The sequence below is a fragment of the Ascoidea rubescens genome (genome assembly GCF_001661345.1).
Source record: "Ascoidea rubescens DSM 1968 unplaced genomic scaffold ASCRUscaffold_8, whole genome shotgun sequence".
NCBI lineage: Eukaryota > Fungi > Ascomycota > Saccharomycetes > Ascoideales > Ascoideaceae > Ascoidea > Ascoidea rubescens.
In genome coordinates, this window is record NW_017962920.1 from 463,208 (window position 1) to 486,054 (window position 22,847).

At 31.5% G+C, this 22,847-nt stretch overlaps 7 protein-coding genes across 7 annotated transcripts; 4 read left to right on the plus strand and 3 right to left on the minus strand.

Annotated features, from left to right (window-relative positions):
• The first annotated feature begins 917 nt into the window (after positions 1 to 917).
• On the plus strand, positions 918 to 3,100 carry FAT1 (long-chain fatty acid transporter FAT1). The gene has a single exon (XM_020193467.1). The coding sequence runs from the start codon at positions 1,024 to 1,026 to the stop codon at positions 3,031 to 3,033; it is 2,010 nt and encodes a 669-aa protein (XP_020046752.1). The 5' UTR covers positions 918 to 1,023; the 3' UTR covers positions 3,034 to 3,100.
• Positions 3,101 to 4,587: 1,487 nt separating this feature from the next.
• Positions 4,588 to 6,036, plus strand: ASCRUDRAFT_154249 (L domain-like protein). Its single transcript, XM_020189324.1, has one exon. It carries the CDS (start codon positions 4,893 to 4,895, stop codon positions 5,865 to 5,867), a length of 975 nt encoding a protein of 324 aa, XP_020046753.1. The 5' UTR covers positions 4,588 to 4,892; the 3' UTR covers positions 5,868 to 6,036.
• A 2,762-nt stretch (positions 6,037 to 8,798) lies between these two features.
• ASCRUDRAFT_35889 (leucine-rich repeat domain-containing protein) lies at positions 8,799 to 13,777 on the plus strand (the record flags this gene model as incomplete). The annotated part of the gene is made up of 3 exons (XM_020190650.1): positions 8,799 to 9,109; positions 12,712 to 12,904; positions 13,205 to 13,777. 3 exons carry the CDS (start codon positions 8,799 to 8,801, stop codon positions 13,775 to 13,777), a joined length of 1,077 nt encoding a protein of 358 aa, XP_020046754.1.
• A 256-nt stretch (positions 13,778 to 14,033) lies between these two features.
• ASCRUDRAFT_8670 (L domain-like protein) lies at positions 14,034 to 15,521 on the minus strand (the record flags this gene model as incomplete). The annotated part of the gene is made up of 2 exons (XM_020194930.1): positions 14,034 to 14,848; positions 15,158 to 15,521. The coding sequence occupies 2 exons, from the start codon at positions 15,519 to 15,521 to the stop codon at positions 14,034 to 14,036; spliced, it is 1,179 nt and encodes a 392-aa protein (XP_020046755.1).
• Positions 15,522 to 18,530: 3,009 nt separating this feature from the next.
• On the minus strand, positions 18,531 to 18,824 carry ASCRUDRAFT_16764 (SRF-TF-domain-containing protein; the record flags this gene model as incomplete). Its single annotated transcript, XM_020189445.1, has 1 exon — positions 18,531 to 18,824. A coding segment is annotated over one exon (294 nt), but the record flags the coding sequence as incomplete, so codon positions are not given.
• Positions 18,825 to 19,804: 980 nt separating this feature from the next.
• Positions 19,805 to 21,454, minus strand: ASCRUDRAFT_76431 (deoxyhypusine synthase family protein). Its single transcript, XM_020193468.1, has one exon. The coding sequence runs from the start codon at positions 21,108 to 21,110 to the stop codon at positions 19,965 to 19,967; it is 1,146 nt and encodes a 381-aa protein (XP_020046757.1). The 5' UTR covers positions 21,111 to 21,454; the 3' UTR covers positions 19,805 to 19,964.
• Positions 21,455 to 21,530: 76 nt separating this feature from the next.
• NPA3 (GTPase NPA3) lies at positions 21,531 to 22,828 on the plus strand. The gene has a single exon (XM_020193469.1). The coding sequence runs from the start codon at positions 21,555 to 21,557 to the stop codon at positions 22,773 to 22,775; it is 1,221 nt and encodes a 406-aa protein (XP_020046758.1). The 5' UTR covers positions 21,531 to 21,554; the 3' UTR covers positions 22,776 to 22,828.
• The last annotated feature ends 19 nt before the right edge of the window (positions 22,829 to 22,847 follow it).

The following is a 22,847-nucleotide window of genomic DNA, read 5'->3' on the forward strand; positions in this document are numbered from 1 at the left end:
TGCTTTTCCTTCTGTGTTTCTTTTCTATTTGTGGCCCCAAATAAAATTACATATTGCAAAAACAGATTTGCTGTGTTTGATTGGACAAAAAAATGACAGGATCTGGATGTTGGGAGAAAAAAATGTCTTGTTTTGATGGTTCGTAGGATATATGCACACTCTACAGACTGATGCAGGAGACATTTCCTTATTTGGAAATATAGAACTGAAAACGCACCGCTGCGCTGCAACACAAAGCTAAATTGAAGCTGCGATCCAAATCACTGGAGCCCCTTTTTCCATCTAGAGTTCGGACATTGCTTCAACATGAACTGAGAGTACCGAAATGTAGCTGGATATGCCTGCTGTTGCAGCTTAGTTATTTTTAAGCCACAACACCATGAGAATTTATGGTGTTGTATAAGTCAAAAAAAAAGTGATTACAAACAACTGTTTGTTTAGTTCATCTGATGCATGTGTGCATCTAAACTTGCCGCATCTGCAGACTCACGTGAATACACCAGTACAAACCGCTGGAAGTCTGGAGATGATGGAAAATACGCTACGTCTTTTGTTCTGCTGCACTCTCATCGTGAGCCAACACAAGCAGAAGTGCACCAGCTCCAGTTCTAAATGCTGGTTTCAATCGGGCTCCAAAACAAAAACTGCAAATTGGGGTTGGAGCATTTTTGTGCCGGTGCTTTCGAAGAAGTTCGGCATCTGCCTCTTCCGGCCCGCCTGCGGATTCTCATCAATGATCACAGACCCGACTCAAACGCAACTTTGGATTTCCACACAGCTGGTTTGCCATGCAAAAGTTGCTTGCGTCGCACAAAAAGACCTCTTGGAACTGCAACCGCATACTTTAACACGCAAATTTCAATGTTTTTGTATCGTTTGTTAAAGCTCAACTATGACCAAACAATTACCAAAAGCCAGTTGGATACAATCAATCGAAGCAACTGCAATCAAAGCACATTGAGCATTCTCCTTCAAACAAAATTCCCTTCACACTATTCAACTTATCTAAACAACTGTTTGCAAATGATAAAATCAATCAAATTGCAGTTTATAAAGTGCCGAAACACCCTAAACCATCTATTCTTCAACTGCATCAACTTTGCTATATCTAAATTTAACTACCACATCGAATCAAAATACCATATAATCCACGATCTATATATCATCCAATATCTAATCAAGAGATTGTTCTACTACTTGTTGCAGAATCTAAACAAAAAATTGAATTACTGGTATATATTTGAGAAAACAGTTTTTGAAAATGAAAACAAATTGGCTCTCGTTTACATCAACTCTCCCTCAATCAAAACTAATTTTGTGCTAGATAAGGACAATCAAAATCTTAGGATCCCAAATGACGCCAATTTTAAGATTGAAAGATTGACTTACATTCAACTATACAATGCTGTATTAAGATTATCCTATATTTTATCAACAGATTACAAAATCAAGCCCGACGATATTGTTGGACTTGATATGCATAATAAGCCATTATTTGTTGTCTTTTGGTTTGCTCTATGGAATATTGGTGCCAAACCTGCGTTTTTAAACTACAATATTACCAACAAAACTTCATTAATTCATTGTCTAAAAATCTCAAATATCTCTCAGGTCTTCTTTGAACAAGATTTCAATCTTCCAGACGATACCATTAGTTCAATTAATTCAGAGTTACCTGATCTTAAACTAACCTTTTTAAATGAAGATCAAATAAACTTAAAAATTTATGACAATTCTTCAAAAGTCTTTAGACTAAACGATGAATTGAGAAACAAATCAGATAAACCCTGGTCAACTTCAGCACTAATCTTCACATCAGGAACAACTGGCCTACCAAAGGCTGCGATAATGAGCTGGAGAAAAGTTTGTCTTGGTACTCCACTATATGGTCATATAATCAGAATCACAAATAACTCAACCGTTTTCACCTCAATGCCACTATACCACTCAACATCCTCAATGCTTGGTGTATTGCCAACCTTTGGTCACGGTGGTTGTATTGCAATAACTGAAAGGTTTTCTGCTTCCAATTTCTGGGCCCAAGTCAAAATAACTAAATCCACTCATATTCAATACGTGGGAGAAATCTGCAGATACTTAATTAATCAGCCAGTCAACCCAAACTATGAGAAAAATCACACAGCAACCATAGCCTATGGCAACGGTCTAAGAACAGATATCTGGTTTCAGTTTAAACAAAGATTCAATATCCATGCTGTAGGTGAGTTTTATGCTGCTACAGAAGCTCCGATTGCTACAACGAGCTTCCAAACAGGAAACGATGGAATTGGTGCTTGTAGAAACTATGGATCCCTAATTAATTATATTTTATCATACCAACAAATTTTGGTCAAAATGGATCCAGACACAGACAATGAACTTTATAGAGATGCCAAAACTGGCTATTGCAAGGTCACTGACGCTGAAGAGCCCGGCCAATTATTATTTAGAATCTCAAGACCAAAAAAGCCTTATGTCGACTTTCAAGGCTATATTAATAATGAAAAAGAAACAAACTCTAAATTCGTTCGGGATGTATTTCATAAAGGCGATTGCTGGATTAAAACTGGAGACTTGTTGAAATATGATAAAGATGGTTTAATGTATTTTATTGATAGACTAGGCGATACATTTCGATGGAAGTCTGAAAACGTTTCAACCAACGAGATTGAGATTTTAATCAATAACTCAAATTTAGTGAATAATTCCGTTGTTGTTGGTTTAAAGATTCCAGGACATGAAGGAAAAGCAGGATTTGCCACAATCATTCCAAATTCCAATTTTGATCTTACCAAATTAGTCAATTATTTCATGGATAATATACCAAAGTATGCTGTTCCAGTATTCATTAAACTTGCTGATGAATTCATAACAACAGACAACCATAAAATCATCAAGAAAAGTTATAGAGAACAAATATTGCCAAAGGGAAAAAATAATGACGAAAAATTATATTGGCTTAACAAAAACAGATACGAGGAATTAACAGAAGAAAGCTGGAATGATATACTATGTTCTAAAATTCGTCTATAGTTGCTTACTATCAAATGATTTGAATAGGTATAATAAGGGTTTTTTTTTCCTTAAAACAATGAAGGAAATAAGATATATAATTTATCAAAATAAATAAAAATAAAAATAAATAAAAAGTAATTTCGTTATAATTTGATTTTGTAAATTATGTTTTGAGAATAGAAATTGACTTCATATTTTCATGTTTAAAGGGAAAACCCCAATATTCATGATACAGCCGTCAATATGTCAATTATATCAGATAAGTCTTTAGGGTCCAATAACAACCGTTTAATAACTGATAAACTGCCACTAGTAACTGTCACTAGTTCATAGTAGTTGTATTTTCAGTAGTTGCCGAGTATTTGTTGAAAAGTTGAATTATACAACCCCATGATATATTCAAAATTCGTTATAACTTTTTTGACGTATGTTAAAGATATGGTGTGTTTTTGCAGGTCCAAGTATCTCATGAAGATGAAAGACAAACTATAGAAAAACAACATATTTATATAATTGTTTTCATCTGATACATTTGTTCATTTTAACAAAGTTGGGTTGTTTGATAAGAGTAGTTCAACGGCAACACACAAATAATGACCTGTTAAAATGAACAGGCCAAAATGACTATAGAAAATAGAATCACAGTACTTCCACTACTTCATTATTTTCAATTGCATATCTTCTTCCTAAAGTATCACTAACTCTAGTTCACAATACAATGTCTAGATCAAGTTAGGGAAGCCCAAATGTATTTATTATTAGAAGCACTTGTATTATTGGAAAGATTTGAAGGATATCTAAATTATATTACCAAATTATTGAAATATGAATTACTAACAATCATGCATCAGTCCTTGGTCAGGTCAACCTATTATGTTTTTCTATTAACATTACCACCGAATCCAGTTGGGATGATGATTCCTTCTTTGTGCTGTTGTTGAAGAGACTCTTTAACAGTTTAAGAAAAGTGAAGCCGACTATCTCAATTTCAAGTAGACAGCAAGGTTGATTGGTGAAATAATTAAATTAGACAGCAACTATTGTGATATGTTGTGAATTAAGTTTCTTTATTTGCTTTCTGAACTTGTTGCCAAACACATTTCTATATCAATCGATCATCTTGAATCAGTTGATCAGAGACATTTTTCGCTCTAGTGTCATCCAGTGAATGACTTCTTGGTTCAAAAAACCAGAAAACAATAGAATATTTGAGGTAACTGTCAAAAAAAGAGATTAAAAGCTTATTTATTTGCTTAGGCTCATGCATGTCAATGCGGGTTTGTACTAAACGCTCCGCATACTTGCGTTTATTATTTTGAAATACGCATCTCTAATATATGTGTCAAATTCAAAGAGTTGTATCCAATATGGACCTTGAAATTATCAAGAAAACCAGACAAAATATACTAGACAGACTACCACTACACATCCTCAACGCTATTTTGTCCAAGATACCTTTTAAACACATATTTTTGTTTATTTCATCCACCAATCCAATTGTTAAAGCAACATATTTTGAATTATTATTTCAAACTGTTGAATTGAAGTCATGGTATCTTAATGACTACAATAAAACTGAATATGAGTACATCACTCCAAATTCTTGTTTAACATTAAACCTCAAAGATTCTACGCTTTTCAAAGAATATTCGGGTCAATTCTCCACAAGTGTCTATCTCAGAGTAGTTGTTCCTGATCCAGATCTATTAGATCAACATGAAAATTTAATCAGTATGTTTGGCCCACTTAAAAAAATTTCAATTCTAGTTCGATCAATTGTAGTTCAATCAATTAAAGTCCGATCAATGCTGTTTAATAATAATTAAATTTACCCAGAGCATGAACTTGCAGATGATATTTTGAGGTGTGGATCGGTAATGAAAGAATTAGTACTTTCTTACAAACACACACTAAAAACAGTAATATACAACTTTGGTAAATTTTTGCCTCAGGATTTCACTTATAAAATATTGTTACAACGTTGGAAAAGATGCAATCACTTGGAAATATATAGAACTGATCCCCAATGTCTTTTCTCAGATGAATATGTTGGTTATACTTTAGCTGGGTTAACAAAATTAGAATTGAAAGGAGTGAAACTGTCGAAACTTGAATATGATGTGTCAAAACTAATCAATTTAAAACACTTCAAATTGGAGATAAATACTTGGTCCACATTGGAAAACATCAAATTTCCTAACAGTATAAAATATTTGGATATATCATTCAATTATATTACAAATATAAATAATTGGTTATTTCCAAATAACTTGGTTACTTTGAAATTAGATAAAAATGAAATAAATGCATTTGAAAATTTGAATGGGTGTGAAAATCTAGTTCAGCTAGATCTTGGTTGCAATTCTATTTTAAATATTGATGATGTATCCCAATTCAAAAAATTAAGGTGTCTCTATTTGCAATCAAGTTCTATCAAATGTATCACAAATTTGAACTCATTAAACTTGGAAGAATTGTATCTCAATAACAACTTGATTAAAAATATTCAAACTCTCAAAAACTTGTCAAATTTAAAAGTTTTAAATTTATCTAACAACTTTATCCAGAGAATTGGGAAGCGTTTTGATGATTCTGTTAACTTTGTTAGCTTTGAAACATTAATGATAAACGCCAATAGCATTGGATTATCTGAAGATTTTCACACCAAATTATTCAATTTTATAACAACAAATTTGGCCAGTAACAAAATAACAAAGATCGAGAATTGGAATAGCTTGACAAACTTGGCTGTGTTAAATTTGTCAAGAAATAAAATCAATAAAATTGAAAATTTGGAGCTAATGAAAAATTTAAATTGTGTAGATTTACCTTATAATAAAATTGAAAACTAGGACCATTTACTGAGTCTCGTAGTTTGCGATTTTTCATCCAATCAAATAAAAGTAATTAAAAAAAATTAAATCACTTGGTAACTTAACCACTATCAATTTATCATATAACCAAATTACCAAAATGCGGAATTTGAAATGGTTCAACAACTTGAACTACTTGGACTTATCAAGTAACTATATCAAAAAACTAGTGACTATTAAGAAACTAAGCAACTGTTCACATATTAATTTAACAAGCAAATGAAGAAAATTCAAAATGAAACACGATTATCCACAATTAATTCAATAGAGAAGGATTTTGAGGAAAGAGGCCCCTGCAGTCGTTAAATGAAATAAAATGAAAATAATTCTAGTGGGAAACCCCTTGGAAAGGCTCAAAGGGCTTTCCAAATGGGTTAATTTAAATGATTTGGCTGTAGAAATAAGCTTGTTATATATTAATCCAGAAGATCTTCCAGAGTTGCTTAACATGAAAAAACCCGAAATATGGGTATTAGACACTAGGGAAAAGTTTGATAAATTAAAAGAGAAATGCCCAAATTTAAAGGCCCCTAATTTTTTAAATTGATAAATTACTGGTATCTGCAAGCTTGTGGACAAATTCACCCATTTAAAAATTATTTTCCTTAAGGATGTCTCATCAAAAAGGTATATAACTTAGTTATCAATTAGAATTATAAAATGCTCAGCTCCACCAACATAGTGCTTTTTCTGTTGCACGTTCTGATTTTGGTGTCTAGCCTCAACTGTAGATTATAGTTGGCAAAGAGTTTGGCTGAGATAAAGTCGTTTCTAATCTTGAGCTGCACAAAACCGCTCTTAAATGGGTTTGCACAACCAGTTATTATTTAACAAAATGTATATTTCATAATCTGTGACACTCCAGCAGAATATATTGCTTAATTTCCTTGTATCATCATTGCCATCATTGCCATCCTCCCCGGTATTATTTTTTAATATTTGTTTTAACATTTTCATTATATTAATATTCTGATTTTCATTTGAATTCTGATTTTCTTCACTATTCTTATCGATATCCACTCCTCTCTTCTGTTCATAAACCAATAGTAGCAAATCATTAATTATTATCGACTCTATAAACCTCAAAACATTCCCAATATGCAACTCTAGCTCTTCATATATTATAGGCAAATACCTGACATAAAGCTATTTAGAAAAGAAAAAATATTGTTCTTAAATGTAGGCTCTCTTCTATTCATTATTGGTTTTTATATAATGCCAGTAGATAATAGAAATTAATTACCCTCATTCCCATTCATACGCCATTTCTTGCTTCCCATTTCTATATTGATTTTAAACTTTATCTCCGGCTTATCATTAGAGTAACTATAAATATGGAAAATCTCATATTACTAGGATCGTTGAGATTGGTAATTTAGTTATTGTTCTCATTAACTAACACAAAAATGAATATATAATTAGTGAAATTATTAGCAAATTAGTAGAATAGTCAACAAATAAACAAATACTAAATTGAAAAGATTGAGATTATTGCATCATTAAGTCAAGTATATCAGTGCAACCTCAAAAGATTCAACATAATGGTATCTTGTTAAAGGAATTTTGAGTTCATCATTTAACCAACACTGTCTTGAACACCAAATTACCAAGAACCAGTTTCATTTTGACGGCAAATCGGTGATCTACTGAGCTTCAAGCACACAGTTATTTGCATATGTACATATATGTGCATATAACGCATGTATGTAGATATCAGTTTACGTGCGGGTTTTGAAGTGAGAAGAGTGCTTTTTTTTTGACATCCGATTGAGCTGTCACAGAAGGAAAAGAAGAAAGAGAGATCCAAGTAGTAGACAATATAGCTCGGGAAAATACCCTAATTTGAAGCTAGATGAGGTTTTGTAATATGCATTAAGACCAAACCTTTTGTTACCGAAAAGCATTCTCTCAACAAATAGAAATCAAAAATAATACTTCGGTTTTATCTGTAATAAGCATATTCAATATATGATATGAATCCATAGTTATAGTAAAAATGGACCCTTCAATCATTAATCAGAACAGACAAAATATATTAGACGGATTACCATCTCATATCCTTTATGATATTTTTAGCAAGCTCTCATTGAAACACCTATTGTTGTTTATATTATTTGAAAATTGCATTATTAGAAGAACATATTCGCAAATTAGTTTCAAAAGTTTTGGTTTGGTCTTGGAGCTTCCACTAGTTAAGCCTGTATTCAAAGTCAAACATAATTGGCTAAACACATATTTACTAATAAACCTAATCGATATTAAATTTTTAAAGAGGTATTTGGAAAGATTTGCGCAAACTATGTATCTTAAAATGGATTAGCCAAGTAAGGAGTTGATTGATTGTATGATTAATAATATAGTTGATAATATGATCGATAATGAGAATAAAGATTTGTTAAATTTATCTTTAAGAAAAATAGGTATTAAAATTGAATCAATTTCATTTTGTTGCTATGAAGCACTAACTCCTTCAGCTGTTGAACAAAAAAAATTTCAAAAGTCAATAAAATCATTAAAGAAAATGCTTATTGGAAACAGAAAAACATTGAGGGTAATCAAAATCGATTTTGACGAGATTGTTAAAATGAATCACTCTGCAAATCCACAAATATATAGAATTAATCATCAATTACTCCTCTCAGATACATATGTTTGCTATGATTCATTTCGCTTAGACCGATTAAAAATTATAGGGATGCAATTAGATCAAATTGGATTAGGTATATTGAGATCCAGAACATTATAATATCTTCAATTGAAAAATAATAATTTTGAAAACCTTAAAAATATTCAGTTTCCTGATCAAGTAATATATTTAGATTTATCTAGGAATAAAATCAGCAATATCAAGACCTGGATATTACCTGATTACCTGATTATTTAGTTACTTTGGATTTATTTGGTAACAGAATGCCAACCTTTAAAAATTTTAATCAATGTAAAAATATAGTCCAATTTAATTTAGGTTATAATTCCATTTCAAAAATTGGTGACATATCAGGATTCAAAAAATTAAGGCGTCTTTATTTATCATATAATTCAATTAAAAATATTGCAGACTTTCAGAATTTAAGTAAGTTAAAAGTTTTAGATTTATCTGATAACCAGATTGAAAAAATTAATAACACATTATCTGGTTTTATCAGTTTAGAAAAATTAAATATATCAATGAATAAAATAACAGAATTTAAAAATTTTGAATCACCAATGTCAAATTTACTGTCATTTGATTTGTCAAATAATCAATTGAAAAGCTTTCAAAGTTCAAATCCAATGGAAAATCTGATAAAATTAAACTTATCAAATAATAAGATCATAATAATCGAGTTCTTTGATAAATTCCCGAATTTCAAAAAACTAGATTTATCGCATAATAATCTTAAAATAATTAATAATTTGGAAAAATTAAAGAGCCTCACATTTTGCAATATAAAATTAAAGCACTTCAAAACCTCAAAAGTCTAGTTAATTTGAGAAACCTCGACTTATCAAACAACATTATTACTAGATTCAGAATCAGTAAACATGAGAAATGTTTAGATAAGTTGACTGATCTAGATTTATCTAATAACCAAATATCCCAAACTCAAGATTTACAATGCTTTGAAAACTTGAAAAATGTTGATCTTTCAAAAAACCAAATTAAAAATTTCATTACCATCAAGGAACTAAACCATTGCTCAAAAATAAACCTAGAAAATAACATGATAAAAAAAATTCAAGTCAATTCAAATTACTTTAAAATCCATTCAAAATGGAGAGAAATGTTGAGAAAAAAAGACACATCTAGTAAGAGTAAAAACACCATGAAACTTAATCTAATTGGAAACCCCTTAAGAAGGGATTGGGGCCTTTCTGGATGAAGTAATTTGAATCAATTGTTATTAGATGAAGATATAATGCTGCTCAAGCCAAAGGAAATGGAATTGGTAATGTTGAATGAAATTCTTATTCGTTCAAGGCTCTCCACAATAGAACTTGAAAAATTAAGGAAAGAGTTTCGAGATGTAAAGCTTTCTTTGATTTAATAAATTGTAGGGACAGCGATCAAATTTATATATGTTTCTTTGTCAATAACAGATTACAAGATGTAAATTCTCAATGATTATTTAACACTATATAGTGTTTGACTGCTCCAAAACGACGCTTCCTTTGCTGTTTGCTCAGTTTCTGATAATTCTTTCTGATTATATCGTAGTTTTTTAAAAAGACCGGCTTTATTGGAACATCGCCCGTACTATGTACAAAGCGATAGGAATCTAGAACATTCTACAAGTGTTAAGCCGGCACTTCCGAAACTCACTCTTGAAACTCGTGTTCGAGCTTAATACCGTCATCAAAAATAACCGGTAAAGCCGGATTTCTACCTCAAACCCCCGTTTAACATTGAAATTAAATTTAGTTTGGAGTTCTGGACAAATTTAAATTATTTGATTGTACACCAATTTTTATTATAGATTCGTTCATTTTTTTTTCCTTTGCGATTTAATCACTTTGTTATTTGGCAGACTCTTATTGTTAGACTAACACTTGCCTGATAGTTTGTTTTATTTCCTTTATTGAATCAATAACTGCAATTCATCCTTCTGTGTATTATATTGCAGTAGCAGATTTGGTATTCGTAACAAGTGGAAGTCTCTTCGTGTGTGTTGCACGAGGTGTGGTCGGAAAACACAATCCGAGCTCGGACGTTCGTGAAGCCACTATAGTCCGTTGCCCAAACCAAATACACAAGACTTAACCACTTATGAAACGAAAATTGTGTTTCTGCAAAAAACATTTAATCGACAAATACCTTGATGAAGATTGCAATCCAAACAATATAAATATAATCACTAAATAGCTAGATAGAAATAAAATAAACCAAGAGGAAAAGGAAAGAGAAGTCTACTAAGCCATGAGCACTAGAAGAAATCTCTATCCTTCCTTCGACGACTGTCAACCTGACAGCATCCAAGTCAAGAACACTGATAGTGATAACGAAAGGGAACTTGATACTTCACCAATGGCTTCCAAAATCAATGAATTAAATCAGAGAGTTGAGTTAATTGAATCGAATATTGCATCCGAATTTGAACGACTAGAACGAATGCTCCAAAGTGTATTAACTCGTAACAAATGGCCGGAAATCAGTTATCAAAGGTCACAACAGTATGCTTACATAATCACGGTCGAACCGTAATGCTTTCCATCCAAATTCGAACAAAGCATCCCACATTAGTAAGAGCGTTCCAATTTGGCTCTCAAATCCGCTTTCTCCAACTCCGCAGCGGCTTTCCAAAACCAGCAATACTGTCAAAGTCACGTTTACTCATTACAGTGCACTATCATGCATTACTCAGCAGATACCGCCAGTGTGGTTATACATCCCTTTTAGGTAATTCTCCCACGTTTGTTTTTTTTGTTTTGAATCAGTGAACAAAAATTTTTTTTTTGATTTATAATTTCATTTTATTATTTTCATGCTGGAATTTTTTCATTATATTTTGTATATTTTAGTTTGCTTACTTCTTTTTTTTTATTCTACTGCTTTAGTTGTTTTCGTTGACCTATTTTGCTTATTGATCTGCTTTATTTTACTATTAATGTTATTGTGACTATTCTCTTCAATTACAAATATTATTCTGATTTATTTTTAAACTTCTAAACTGTAAATCTTGTTAATATCATATAAATATCTTTGAAATTCTCTCTTTTCATTTATATTTTTATTCATTCATATAATTATGAAATTTATACAAACTCATTTGTCTCTCAACTCTTAGTTTGCTATTTTTCTATTATCTCATTTAAATATTCAATCCAAAATGACTCTTCAAGAAAAAAAATTATCTGATTTACCCACTTATATTATTCAACAATTATTTCAAAAGCTTCCTTTTGATAAGCTCTTATTATTTACCTTATCATACAACCAAAATTTTACTAAGATTTCAACTAATATCTTATACACAAAATTACTAATTGTATCAAATAGATACGATTTTTATAACAACATCATATCAAATACTCAAAACCATCAAGCTTCAGACCTAAATTTAAATCTATTATTTAGAAATCTATCTGTGGCTTCTCCAATTGATAAAAGCTATATCGACGCTCATCACTATAGTAATCCTATCCCTATTGGTAATAACACTAAAAATTTTGATGATTTTAAAAATAATAGAAAATTCATCAAATACTATAATACTTTCAAAATAAGAGTTGATGATTTACCCTTATTTCAAAATAAATTGTCCCAATTAACTGAATTTTTAACCATCAATCTCACTTCTGATGTTGAAGTACTACAATTGATTAATTCAAATATTAGATTTGTTAATTTAAAATATTTAAGCTCCTTAATCAAACTACCAAGGGATTACACCGATACATACCTAGTTTACCACTACTTGACCAGCTTAATATCTTTTAAATCAATGAAAAATATTAAATTTTTAAAATTTTTAATAGTCGATTCAAATTCAAATTCGTTTAATATCTTGGATAACTTCATTTTTTCAAACTTGACTAAAAATTTATTAACTCTAAATTTATCATATAACCATATTAATAAAATTCAAAACCTCAATACCTCTTTAAATTTAAAAAATTTAAATTTATCCTATAATCAAATTGAAAAAATTGAAAATTTTAATAGTTTGAAAAAACTAAAATTTTTAAATTTATCTCACAATAATATCTCCATCCTAGAAAATTTAAATAATTTACACAATTTAATCATCTTAAATTTAGCTGGTAATCTTTTAAACAATTTCAATTACCTCAATGATAATGACAATTTTAAAAGCTTTAGAAATTTAAAATTATTAGATTTAAGTTTCAATCATAACATCTCTCAAATCGATAATTTAAATAATTTTACTAATCTAATTTTTTTAAATTTATCATCAAATATTATCAATGAAATTCAAACTGATAACATAAATAAGTTAATCAAGTTAAGAGTCCTAGACTTATCAAATAATCAAATAACTCAAGTAGCTAATCTTAACAGCTTAAAATCATTAGAAGTTTTAAATCTATCAAATAATAAAATTAGTAAACTTGATTCCAAAAATCTTATCTTTTTGCCAAAATTAGTTGAACTAAATTTAGAATTAAACGAATTAACGGAATTCATAATTAATGATTCTGACATCTCTGATGAAACTGACAACGAAAATTATAATGAAATAATTACTACTAGTGATGATGATAATGATAATAATAATAATAATAATAATAATAATAATAATAATAATAATAATAATAATAATAATATTAACAATAATAATGAAGTTAAAACGGCGAACAAAAGAAATTTAACTAAGCTAAAATTCTTGAAATTAAATAATAATCAAATTTCCAAATTTGAGTTGAATATCAAATACTTGAAATCTTTAGAAGAAATTGATTTATCGCATAATCAAATAAAAGAAATTGCAAAATTTAATAAATTCAATAAATTAACCAAAATTAATTTTGCATTCAATAAAATAGTTAAAATTGAAAACTTGAAAAATTTGAAAAATTTGAAAATATTAAATTTTTCATTCAATTTAATCGAAAGAATATCCGGCTTGAAGTTTTTGAAAAACCTTGAGAAGATTTACTTAATTTCAAACAAAATAACCAGAATACGAAAATTTGAAATCTATAACAATGAAAATGATAACAGCAATGATAGTAAGAATGCTAACCCATTGGAAATATTCATACAAGGAAATGAAATTGATAGACTAAAAGACAAAGATGTAGAGTTTTTAAAAAATCTTAAAAGCGATTCGGTTTTGTTTTACAGTAACTCAATAATGGATTTCCAAAAGATCAGATTTAATAAAGATTTTTCATATCTCAAAGAGAGGATACGGTTCATGAGTTTAACAGACTTGCTTCTGTTATGATCTCTCTCACCATACTTATATCTATATATTTGTCCCTATATACACATACCTAAACTTATATTTTACACGAAATCAACACCCTTAAATCTTAAGATTCTTAGTGCTCTAGCACACTATTTCATCATTAACCCATTTTGTTTCTTTTAATTGCACTCCATAGTCATTGCAATTAACAATTGACGAGAGCAGCAGAAGAAGCAGAAGCAGAATTGTGTTAAAGAAATTTCACATCTATAGACTCAAATTCACCTATAATTCATATTCCTGGTTTGTTAGTCATCCTCAAGGAAAATATTTTTAAATTTTTCATTAGCTCCAAATTTTCAATTTTATTGATTTTATTTCTTGACAAATTTAACACAGCCAAGTTTGTCAAGCTATTCCAATTCTCGATCTTTGTTATTTTGTTACTGGCCAAATTTGTTGTTATAAAATTGAATAATTTGGTGTGAAAATCTTCAGATAATCCAATGCTATTGGCGTTTATCATTAATGTTTCAAAGCTAACAAAGTTAACAGAATCATCAAAACGCTTCCCAATTCTCTGGATAAAGTTGTTAGATAAATTTAAAACTTTTAAATTTGACAAGTTTTTGAGAGTTTGAATATTTTTAATCAAGTTGTTATTGAGATACAATTCTTCCAAGTTTAATGAGTTCAAATTTGTGATACATTTGATAGAACTTGATTGCAAATAGAGACACCTTAATTTTTTGAATTGGGATACATCATCAATATTTAAAATAGAATTGCAACCAAGATCTAGCTGAACTAGATTTTCACACCCATTCAAATTTTCAAATGCATTTATTTCATTTTTATCTAATTTCAAAGTAACCAAGTTATTTGGAAATAACCAATTATTTATATTTGTAATATAATTGAATGATATATCCAAATATTTTATACTGTTAGGAAATTTGATGTTTTCCAATGTGGACCAAGTATTTATCTCCAATTTGAAGTGTTTTAAATTGATTAGTTTTGACACATCATATTCAAGTTTCGACAGTTTCACTCCTTTCAATTCTAATTTTGTTAACCCAGCTAAAGTATAACCAACATATTCATCTGAGAAAAGACATTGGGGATCAGTTCTATATATTTCCAAGTGATTGCATCTTTTCCAACGTTGTAACAATATTTTATAAGTGAAATCCTGAGGCAAAAATTTACCAAAGTTGTATATTACTGTTTTTAGTGTGTGTTTGTAAGAAAGTACTAATTCTTTCATTACCGATCCACACCTCAAAATATCATCTGCAAGTTCATGCTCTGGGTAAATTTAATTATTATTAAACAGCATTGATCGGACTTTAATTGATTGAACTACAATTGATCGAACTAGAATTGAAATTTTTTTAAGTGGGCCAAACATACTGATTAAATTTTCATGTTGATCTAATAGATCTGGATCAGGAACAACTACTCTGAGATAGACACTTGTGGAGAATTGACCCGAATATTCTTTGAAAAGCGTAGAATCTTTGAGGTTTAATGTTAAACAAGAATTTGGAGTGATGTACTCATATTCAGTTTTATTGTAGTCATTAAGATACCATGACTTCAATTCAACAGTTTGAAATAATAATTCAAAATATGTTGCTTTAACAATTGGATTGGTGGATGAAATAAACAAAAATATGTGTTTAAAAGGTATCTTGGACAAAATAGCGTTGAGGATGTGTAGTGGTAGTCTGTCTAGTATATTTTGTCTGGTTTTCTTGATAATTTCAAGGTCCATATTGGATACAACTCTTTGAATTTGACACATATATTAGAGATGCGTATTTCAAAATAATAAACGCAAGTATGCGGAGCGTTTAGTACAAACCCGCATTGACATGCATGAGCCTAAGCAAATAAATAAGCTTTTAATCTCTTTTTTTGACAGTTACCTCAAATATTCTATTGTTTTCTGGTTTTTTGAACCAAGAAGTCATTTACTGGATGATCTTAGGGTCGAAAACTTATTTCATTTACGTATCATTATTGATTATTTAGTATCGAAATTTTTCTGGAAATAAATTTGGATAGCAAGTAAAGGCGTTTAGTTCACAGAAACAATTTGCAAAGTAAGGAATGAAAATGATTGTTTTGACTCTTTAATATTACCAACTAGTATTGATAGTCATTGAAAAGCTTTGAAAATTTCCAGAAGAAGAGAAATTGTTATGATTATAATTAAAGCAGTTTTTATCTCCAAACACTCTCAAATTTAAAGAAATCTTCATTCAGTTTGTTACTTTCAACTTCAAAAATGAAAATATCCTTAGCTATTTAAATTAATCGCAATATTCTCTGAAAACTTCAAACCCAGAGCTGGTACTCAATCTCAATCCATCTCTTCAACTCAAAAAAGGTATCAAATATTGAGAAATTGAACATTAAAAATAAATAAATGAAAGTTTTTGAAAGCTAATTCTTAAAATAATAATAGCAATAACTTGAGAAATGACCTCCTATGAAATAAAAATCTTCTATTAAAACAAAATAAATTATTTTGTCTATTATTCATAATCTCTGATATAAATTTAAAAGGTTGTTTAGTGGAAAAGATTTTATCAATCTCTCAAAAGTTTTATATTCTGATGACTCAAAATATAATTCAATCTATGGATTCTTTAAAAAGTTTAAAACATTCATGCTTTTCTTAAAATTTAGACTTACCTCAATTCAAAACAAATTATCGATTCTTTGTAACTACACTAACTCAAATAAAATAAAGTCTTCTATTCTTCCTTTAAATATATCCTAGAAACCAATTTTCAAAACAAAAAATTGAACAACATTTCAATGAATATAAATCTGTAAATAACCTCATTTATTTATTTATTTATTTATTTATTTATTTATTTATTTATTTATTTATTTATTTATTTATTTACTTATTTTATTTTATTCAAATAATTAGATGAAATCAAATTTTTCAACTAATTCTTTTGAGTCTCATTTTGTTTTTATTTTACTTTCATTTTTTATTTCTGGCAACTCAATAATAGTGAATCTTTAGACCCAAACCCTGCGTATGAGGCAACATTGATATCAGCCATTTATATCAGTAGCAACTTCTTATGGTATATATGACTAAAGACAATATTCTACCAAAACTTGAAGTCAAACAAATAGAGTTTGGTAACTTTTATCCAAGCCTTTTTTGAGGAACACCCATTTTTGATTCTGTATATTCTTGGGGTTCTTAAATTGAAAATGCAACTCTATTTAGTGCGCCTCCTTCAATTTCCTTTTCTTTTGAAATTTTGTTTTAAGCTCACCTGGAGTTTTGAAGAAGATCATTTGCTGAAAAAAAATCTTTGACAATTGACGATGAGTGTCTCTTCTTTTTCAGTTTTAAAGATAGATTGAGACCTTTGAAATACTCCAAAATCAAATGGTTCAAATAATTTAAAGTGTTAATTGTCTATCGCAGTACTATTAGTGTCATTTCTTCTTTTGGATGCATCCAGGTAAAGAAAACACTAGCCATTGAAGGATGAGTTTCTATATCTAATTTTTCTAAACTGATAAATTTACTGGAAATGCAATAATAATGAAGTGATAGTCAGAAAATAATAGATCTAGTATCAAGATATGTTCTTAAAACTCTTTAGGGAAAGTCTCTTCTCTATTTACTAGTCGCTCATTTGATTTGAAATTTGGGTTAAATTGATGAAGCGAGAAGGGAGACATCAGTTGAAGACTTGGTTTTGGGGGATAGACCTTTCATTTGAACGAAATATTATTAGAACAATTAAAAACTTAATTCCAATGACAACAGTAATGGAATGATATAAATCCAAAATGAGTTGATTATAGGAATATCAGAAACAAGCATAAGGTGTATAAGCGCCTTTTTGATGCACTGAAATAGGTAATAAAAGTGATAAGGATTACATTGAGTGAGTAAAAATGCGTAGGAAGAGTGAATGATTAGAAGAAGTTTATTACGATATAAAAAGACATTTGCAATAAGAGGAGGAAGGAATTTATAGATGGGTAAATGAAAAAAAAAAGATGATTAGTGGGTAGATAGATATGTAGAGGAATACATAAATAGGACAATAAATATAAATGAGAAAGGGAAAAAAAATGATATATTTTTTTTGCATTTTTCAAGATAGATTTTGAAATTTTTTAGAGATTTTCTTAATTATTTTCATTTTTTTTATTTTTGAAGATTTAAAATAACTGGGAGGTAAATAAGAGAAAATAGAAATAGAAAATGAAATGAAATGAAATCAAGATACAAACAAATCCAAGACATTGGAGAAAAAAAGAAAAAAGACAAAAGATAAAAGACAACAAAACTAGAGACAATAAATCGGATTAAATTAAGTCAAAATCTGATAAAATCTGAAAAGGGAATGACAAAAAAAAATAATAATAATAATAATAAATGGATATATCAATTGATTATATTAAATAATTAATTATATAAGATAGGTTAACAGGGTTATATGAATTTCGGTTAATATTGATCAGGTTGATTTTGGTAATAACCTGAACCATAATTTGTAGGCAAGTATTGAGGAGGAACGTTATTTGAAACAGGAATATTATTTGAATATTGATTTACAGGAGTCTGTTGAGAAGATTGATGATCTGGGGAAGTATTTTGATCCATGCCATTGTTTTGGATTTGTTGTTGATTTAGTTGTTGAGCTTGTTGGTTTTGGCTTTGTTGATTTTGTTGATTTTGGCTTTGTTGATTTTGGCTTTGAGTTTGTTGGCTGTCAATTTCGGATGGATCTTCTTGATCATCAGGAGCGTTAAGACAGGCTTGGATGAGGTTTTTACCTTCAGATTTTGTAACCAAGGGTTGCAATTTGGGGGTTGTGAAGGTGTAAACTAGACCAGTTTCGGAGACGACCAAGAGAAGGACTTGAGTGCCAGTTAAGACAGACAATTCGTAGGCCTTTTTCATGATACCAGCTTTTCTTTTTGAGAAGGTTATATGACGTCTTGATTTGTCTTGGATGAATTTGATGTCGATTTTTCTTCTTTCCTTTGGCTGTCTTCCTCCGGTGGGAGCAGATTCTTCTTCGTCATCATCCTGAGGAGTAGCAGAGGCTAATTGGTCATCGTCTTTGATGTCTTTATATTTTTGATCGACTTCAGACATTGTTGAGGGGTTAGAAAGAGGCTGTAATGGTGATTAAATGGAAGTAAGGAGTTGTTAGTAAAGGTGTTTCATTGTAGATTTGGAACAAGAGGCATGAGAAATAGCCAGAATAGTTGATGATATACATCAAGGTAAAGGATATTAGAGAATACAGTTGATGATGATAACACTTACAATAAATGATTGATGGCTGAAAGAGGTAATAGTGATTTGTTTCCTAAATAAAACAGGATCTTTTTGATTAAGAAACACACTAAAAGAAGATAAGAGAGGAAGGTATGAGAAGGGAAAAGAAAAAGTACCAATTGAAGGTATATAATGAGGAGGTAATTAAATTGTGTGTGGATATATTGAGAAATGTGTTTATAACTATTGATTGCAATCGAAATAGTTGTAAAGAAGATGGATAGTTAACTGGGAGAGGAAGAAAAAGGGAAACAGTAAAATTTTTTTTTTGGATTATTTTAATTCTGATTAGCTTGTAGAGTGTGGTTTGTAAGTGGTAATTATAAATGTGTAAATTGAGAATTTTTAATATTTCTTTTGCGTTTATTTTGATACTTTCCTTCTTTTTATTCGTTTTATTCTTTTTATTCTTTTTTAGAAATACTAAATTGAGAATTAGAATTGAGAAAGGAAAAAGGAAGAGGTAATTATATATTTGAAATCTTGCTTTAAATAGTAATAACAAAAAAAGGGAAAAGAGAGAGATTAGTAATTTGTGAAAAGGGAAGAAGTTTTTTTGGGCAATATTCACTAAAAGAGTAATTTTATTCGTGGTTCTGACCAGCCCCAGAAAACAGCCAATCAGCAGCCAGAATTCATATCACGTGTAAAGTGCCGTTGATATCTAGCCCGGTTTCGTCAGGGGTGATCCGCAGCAGTGGAGCGCGCGTTTGGCCAATCACAGACGGTGTTTGAGGAGAGAAAGACACGCGCTGAAACGCGGATAAAACAGCAACTGCGGCATCTATTTATATCACCGGGTAGCAGTCCAGCACCTGATCGGGCAACCAGCATTGCCACACGTACTAGCTGCACACGTGCACACCACAAGCCATAGCGCTAGTTGGGCTTTTGGGACGCAAAGGTGGCCGCCACAATAAGCGGGAAGACAATAGTGGCGTCGGCGTAGACCTTGGTGGTGTGAGCGTCGGCTTTGATCTTGCCCCAGGAAACGGCTTCGTCGGGACGGGCACCGGCGTCAGAGCCATCGAACTCTTGGCCGGTGTTGATGTAGACAGCGTAGTCTGCGCCGTTTCTCATCAAGCACGCGTTGGCAATGTGGTGCTTGATCAAGCCGCCGCCGAGAATGATCATGCCGGCGTGGGCAGCTTCCATCGACAAGGAGTTCATTTTACGGATGTCAGCAACGATGTCCAAACGGAGCTGTTCGGGCGAGCTCTTGAAGGTGTGGAAGAACAACATGTCGCCGATGGAGCCGTCGGTGAGAGCGGGACAAAGAACGGGAATGTCGTTCTTCTGCGCCCAGTACAAGACACTGTTTGTGTCGTTGATTTCGCGGCCGAGCCTGGCGATCATGGTGGAGGGGGTCCAGCACGCGCTGCTGCCGTGGTGGAGCGCGTCGCAGCCCAGGGCGCGCACCGCAGTTTCCTGCTCCTGCAACATGGCATCCAAAATGGGCACGATCCACTCCTCGAACCGGCAGTAGTTGTCGTTAGGCACGATCAAGTTGCCGATACGGTTCATGCCCTCGTCACGGAGCTTCTTGCCGGGCAAGCTGAACTCGCCCAAGTAGGTGGGAGCCAAGCACTTAATGAGGTCCTCTTCGATGCCGCCGGCCGTGGAAACCAACACATCCACGAATCGGTGCTCCACGAGATACCGGATGGTTTCACGCAAACCGGAGGAAATCAAGTTGGAGGTGTACCCCAAGAAGATGGTGGTTCTTTGGAAGCCCTCAGCGTCGAATTTGCCCTTGTTCCTCTCGTGCTCCTCGAGCTGGCTGATGTGTTTGCCTCTCCAGCGGCGCATTTCCTCGATGATCTCGCACGCCTTTCCCAACGACGAGGCCTGGTACCCAATGGTTTTCATGCTGGCAACCAAATCCACTGCTCTCATGTTGAACGCAGTCTGTGATGAGTAATCAATGCCTGCAACTTCAACAAAGTCCTCTGGCACAGGAACAGAGCTCTTTAACACTGCATCAGCAGCGATTCCGGGCTTCTTGCCATCTTCCTTTCCTGACATCTTTCAATCTCAAATTCAACAAAATCCAGCAAACACCTGTATTCAATCAGCAATAGCAATAATCTACAATCAATAGTAGCAATACTAACAATGGTTAAAAACAATCAACAATAATCAACAGTATTTCTCAAAGCAATAGCAAATGTTGTCAATTTATAGCCCAATTCTTCCTTGGCCAATTAAATAATACCATTTCTTTTTTTCATTCGACTTTTTCCACCAAAATTTCTTTTAAATTTCATCTCTTTTCCAGATCACATGACACATTTCCATTTTTTTGGAATTTCAATTCTTTTTTTATTGTTCGTTTTTTCAACTTCATCTATCAATAATTTGGCACCAATCTATCAACCAATAATACCAACAGGCCTATTCCAATTCACTTTACATCCAGTATCTCCCAATTTAACAATGCCTCTTCCTGCCACTGTCATAGTCATTGGTATGGCTGGTTCTGGTAAAACAACCTTTCTCCAACGATTGAACTCCCATCTATACTCCAAACACCTACCTCCTTATGCCATAAATCTTGATCCTGCTTGCTTAAAAGTCCCATTCGGCTGCAATATTGATATAAGAGACTCTGTGAATTATAAAAAAGTAATGCAGTCTTACAACCTAGGTCCAAATGGTGCAATTGTAACCTCTTTAAATTTGTTCTCGACCAAAATTGATCAAGTTATAGATTTAATCTCAAAAAAATTATCTCCTTCTCAATTGAATGAAATCAATCAAAACAATAATCAAAATAATAATCAAAATAATAATCAAAATAGCACTGAAAACCTTAAACATATCATCATCGATACTCCTGGTCAAATAGAATGCTTCATTTGGTCTGCTTCTGGCTCAATCATAACTGAATCTTTTGCCTCGACTTTTCCAACTGTTATCGCCTACGTCGTCGACACCCCAAGAAACTCCTCCCCAACAACATTCATATCAAACATGCTTTACGCCTGCTCCATCCTATACAAAACAAAACTACCCATGATCATAGTATTCAACAAAACTGATATCCACGACTCGACCGAAATCATAAACTGGATGACTGATTTCGATCTCTTCCAATCTGCCCTCAACAACGCCTCCTCCAGTAATGAATCAACAACCTCTTCCGGCTACATGAATTCCCTCGTAAACTCAATGTCCCTAATGCTAGAGGAATTCTACTCACAACTAGATGTCGTAAGTGTCTCTTCATACACAGGCAAAGGCTTTGACAACGTCCTAGCCGCAATAGACAACAAAGTCACTGAATTCAACCACTACTACAAAAAGGAGAGACAGCAAATCATCAAACAAAAGAAAAAAGATGATCTATTAAAAAAGGAGAAAAACCTATCAAACTTGATTAAAGATCTAGGCATTAATGATAATCACAATCACAATCATAAACCTGAAAAATCAAAAATAAATACTGACTCCGTAGACGTCTTATCAGACTATGATAACTCAGATAATGATGAAAACTCAGGCTGGGTAGATCGTGATGATGATGAACCTGATTACTCTCCTTTAAACACCCAATCCACAAAACTTGGTTCCCAAAAATCTTTACAAAAAAGATACCAAGATGCCCTAAATAACTCAAATCATTCCAACAACAAAAACCAAACTGAAATTCTAAATCAAATGGCAAATTACATCTCCAAAACGCAATAAATAAATATCTTGATAAATTTTATATAAATAAAAAAAATTAAACAAAGAAAAAAAAAAAAAAAAAAAAAAAAA

What these genes read in the sequence shown, in the direction of transcription:
- FAT1 (XM_020193467.1), top strand. Translation starts at nt 1,024, where the DNA reads ATGATAAAATCAATCAAATTGCAGTTTATAAAGTGCCGAAACACCCTA.
- ASCRUDRAFT_154249 (XM_020189324.1), top strand. Translation starts at nt 4,893, where the DNA reads ATGAAAGAATTAGTACTTTCTTACAAACACACACTAAAAACAGTAATA.
- ASCRUDRAFT_76431 (XM_020193468.1), bottom strand. Translation starts at nt 21,110, where the DNA reads ATGTCAGGAAAGGAAGATGGCAAGAAGCCCGGAATCGCTGCTGATGCA.
- NPA3 (XM_020193469.1), top strand. Translation starts at nt 21,555, where the DNA reads ATGGCTGGTTCTGGTAAAACAACCTTTCTCCAACGATTGAACTCCCAT.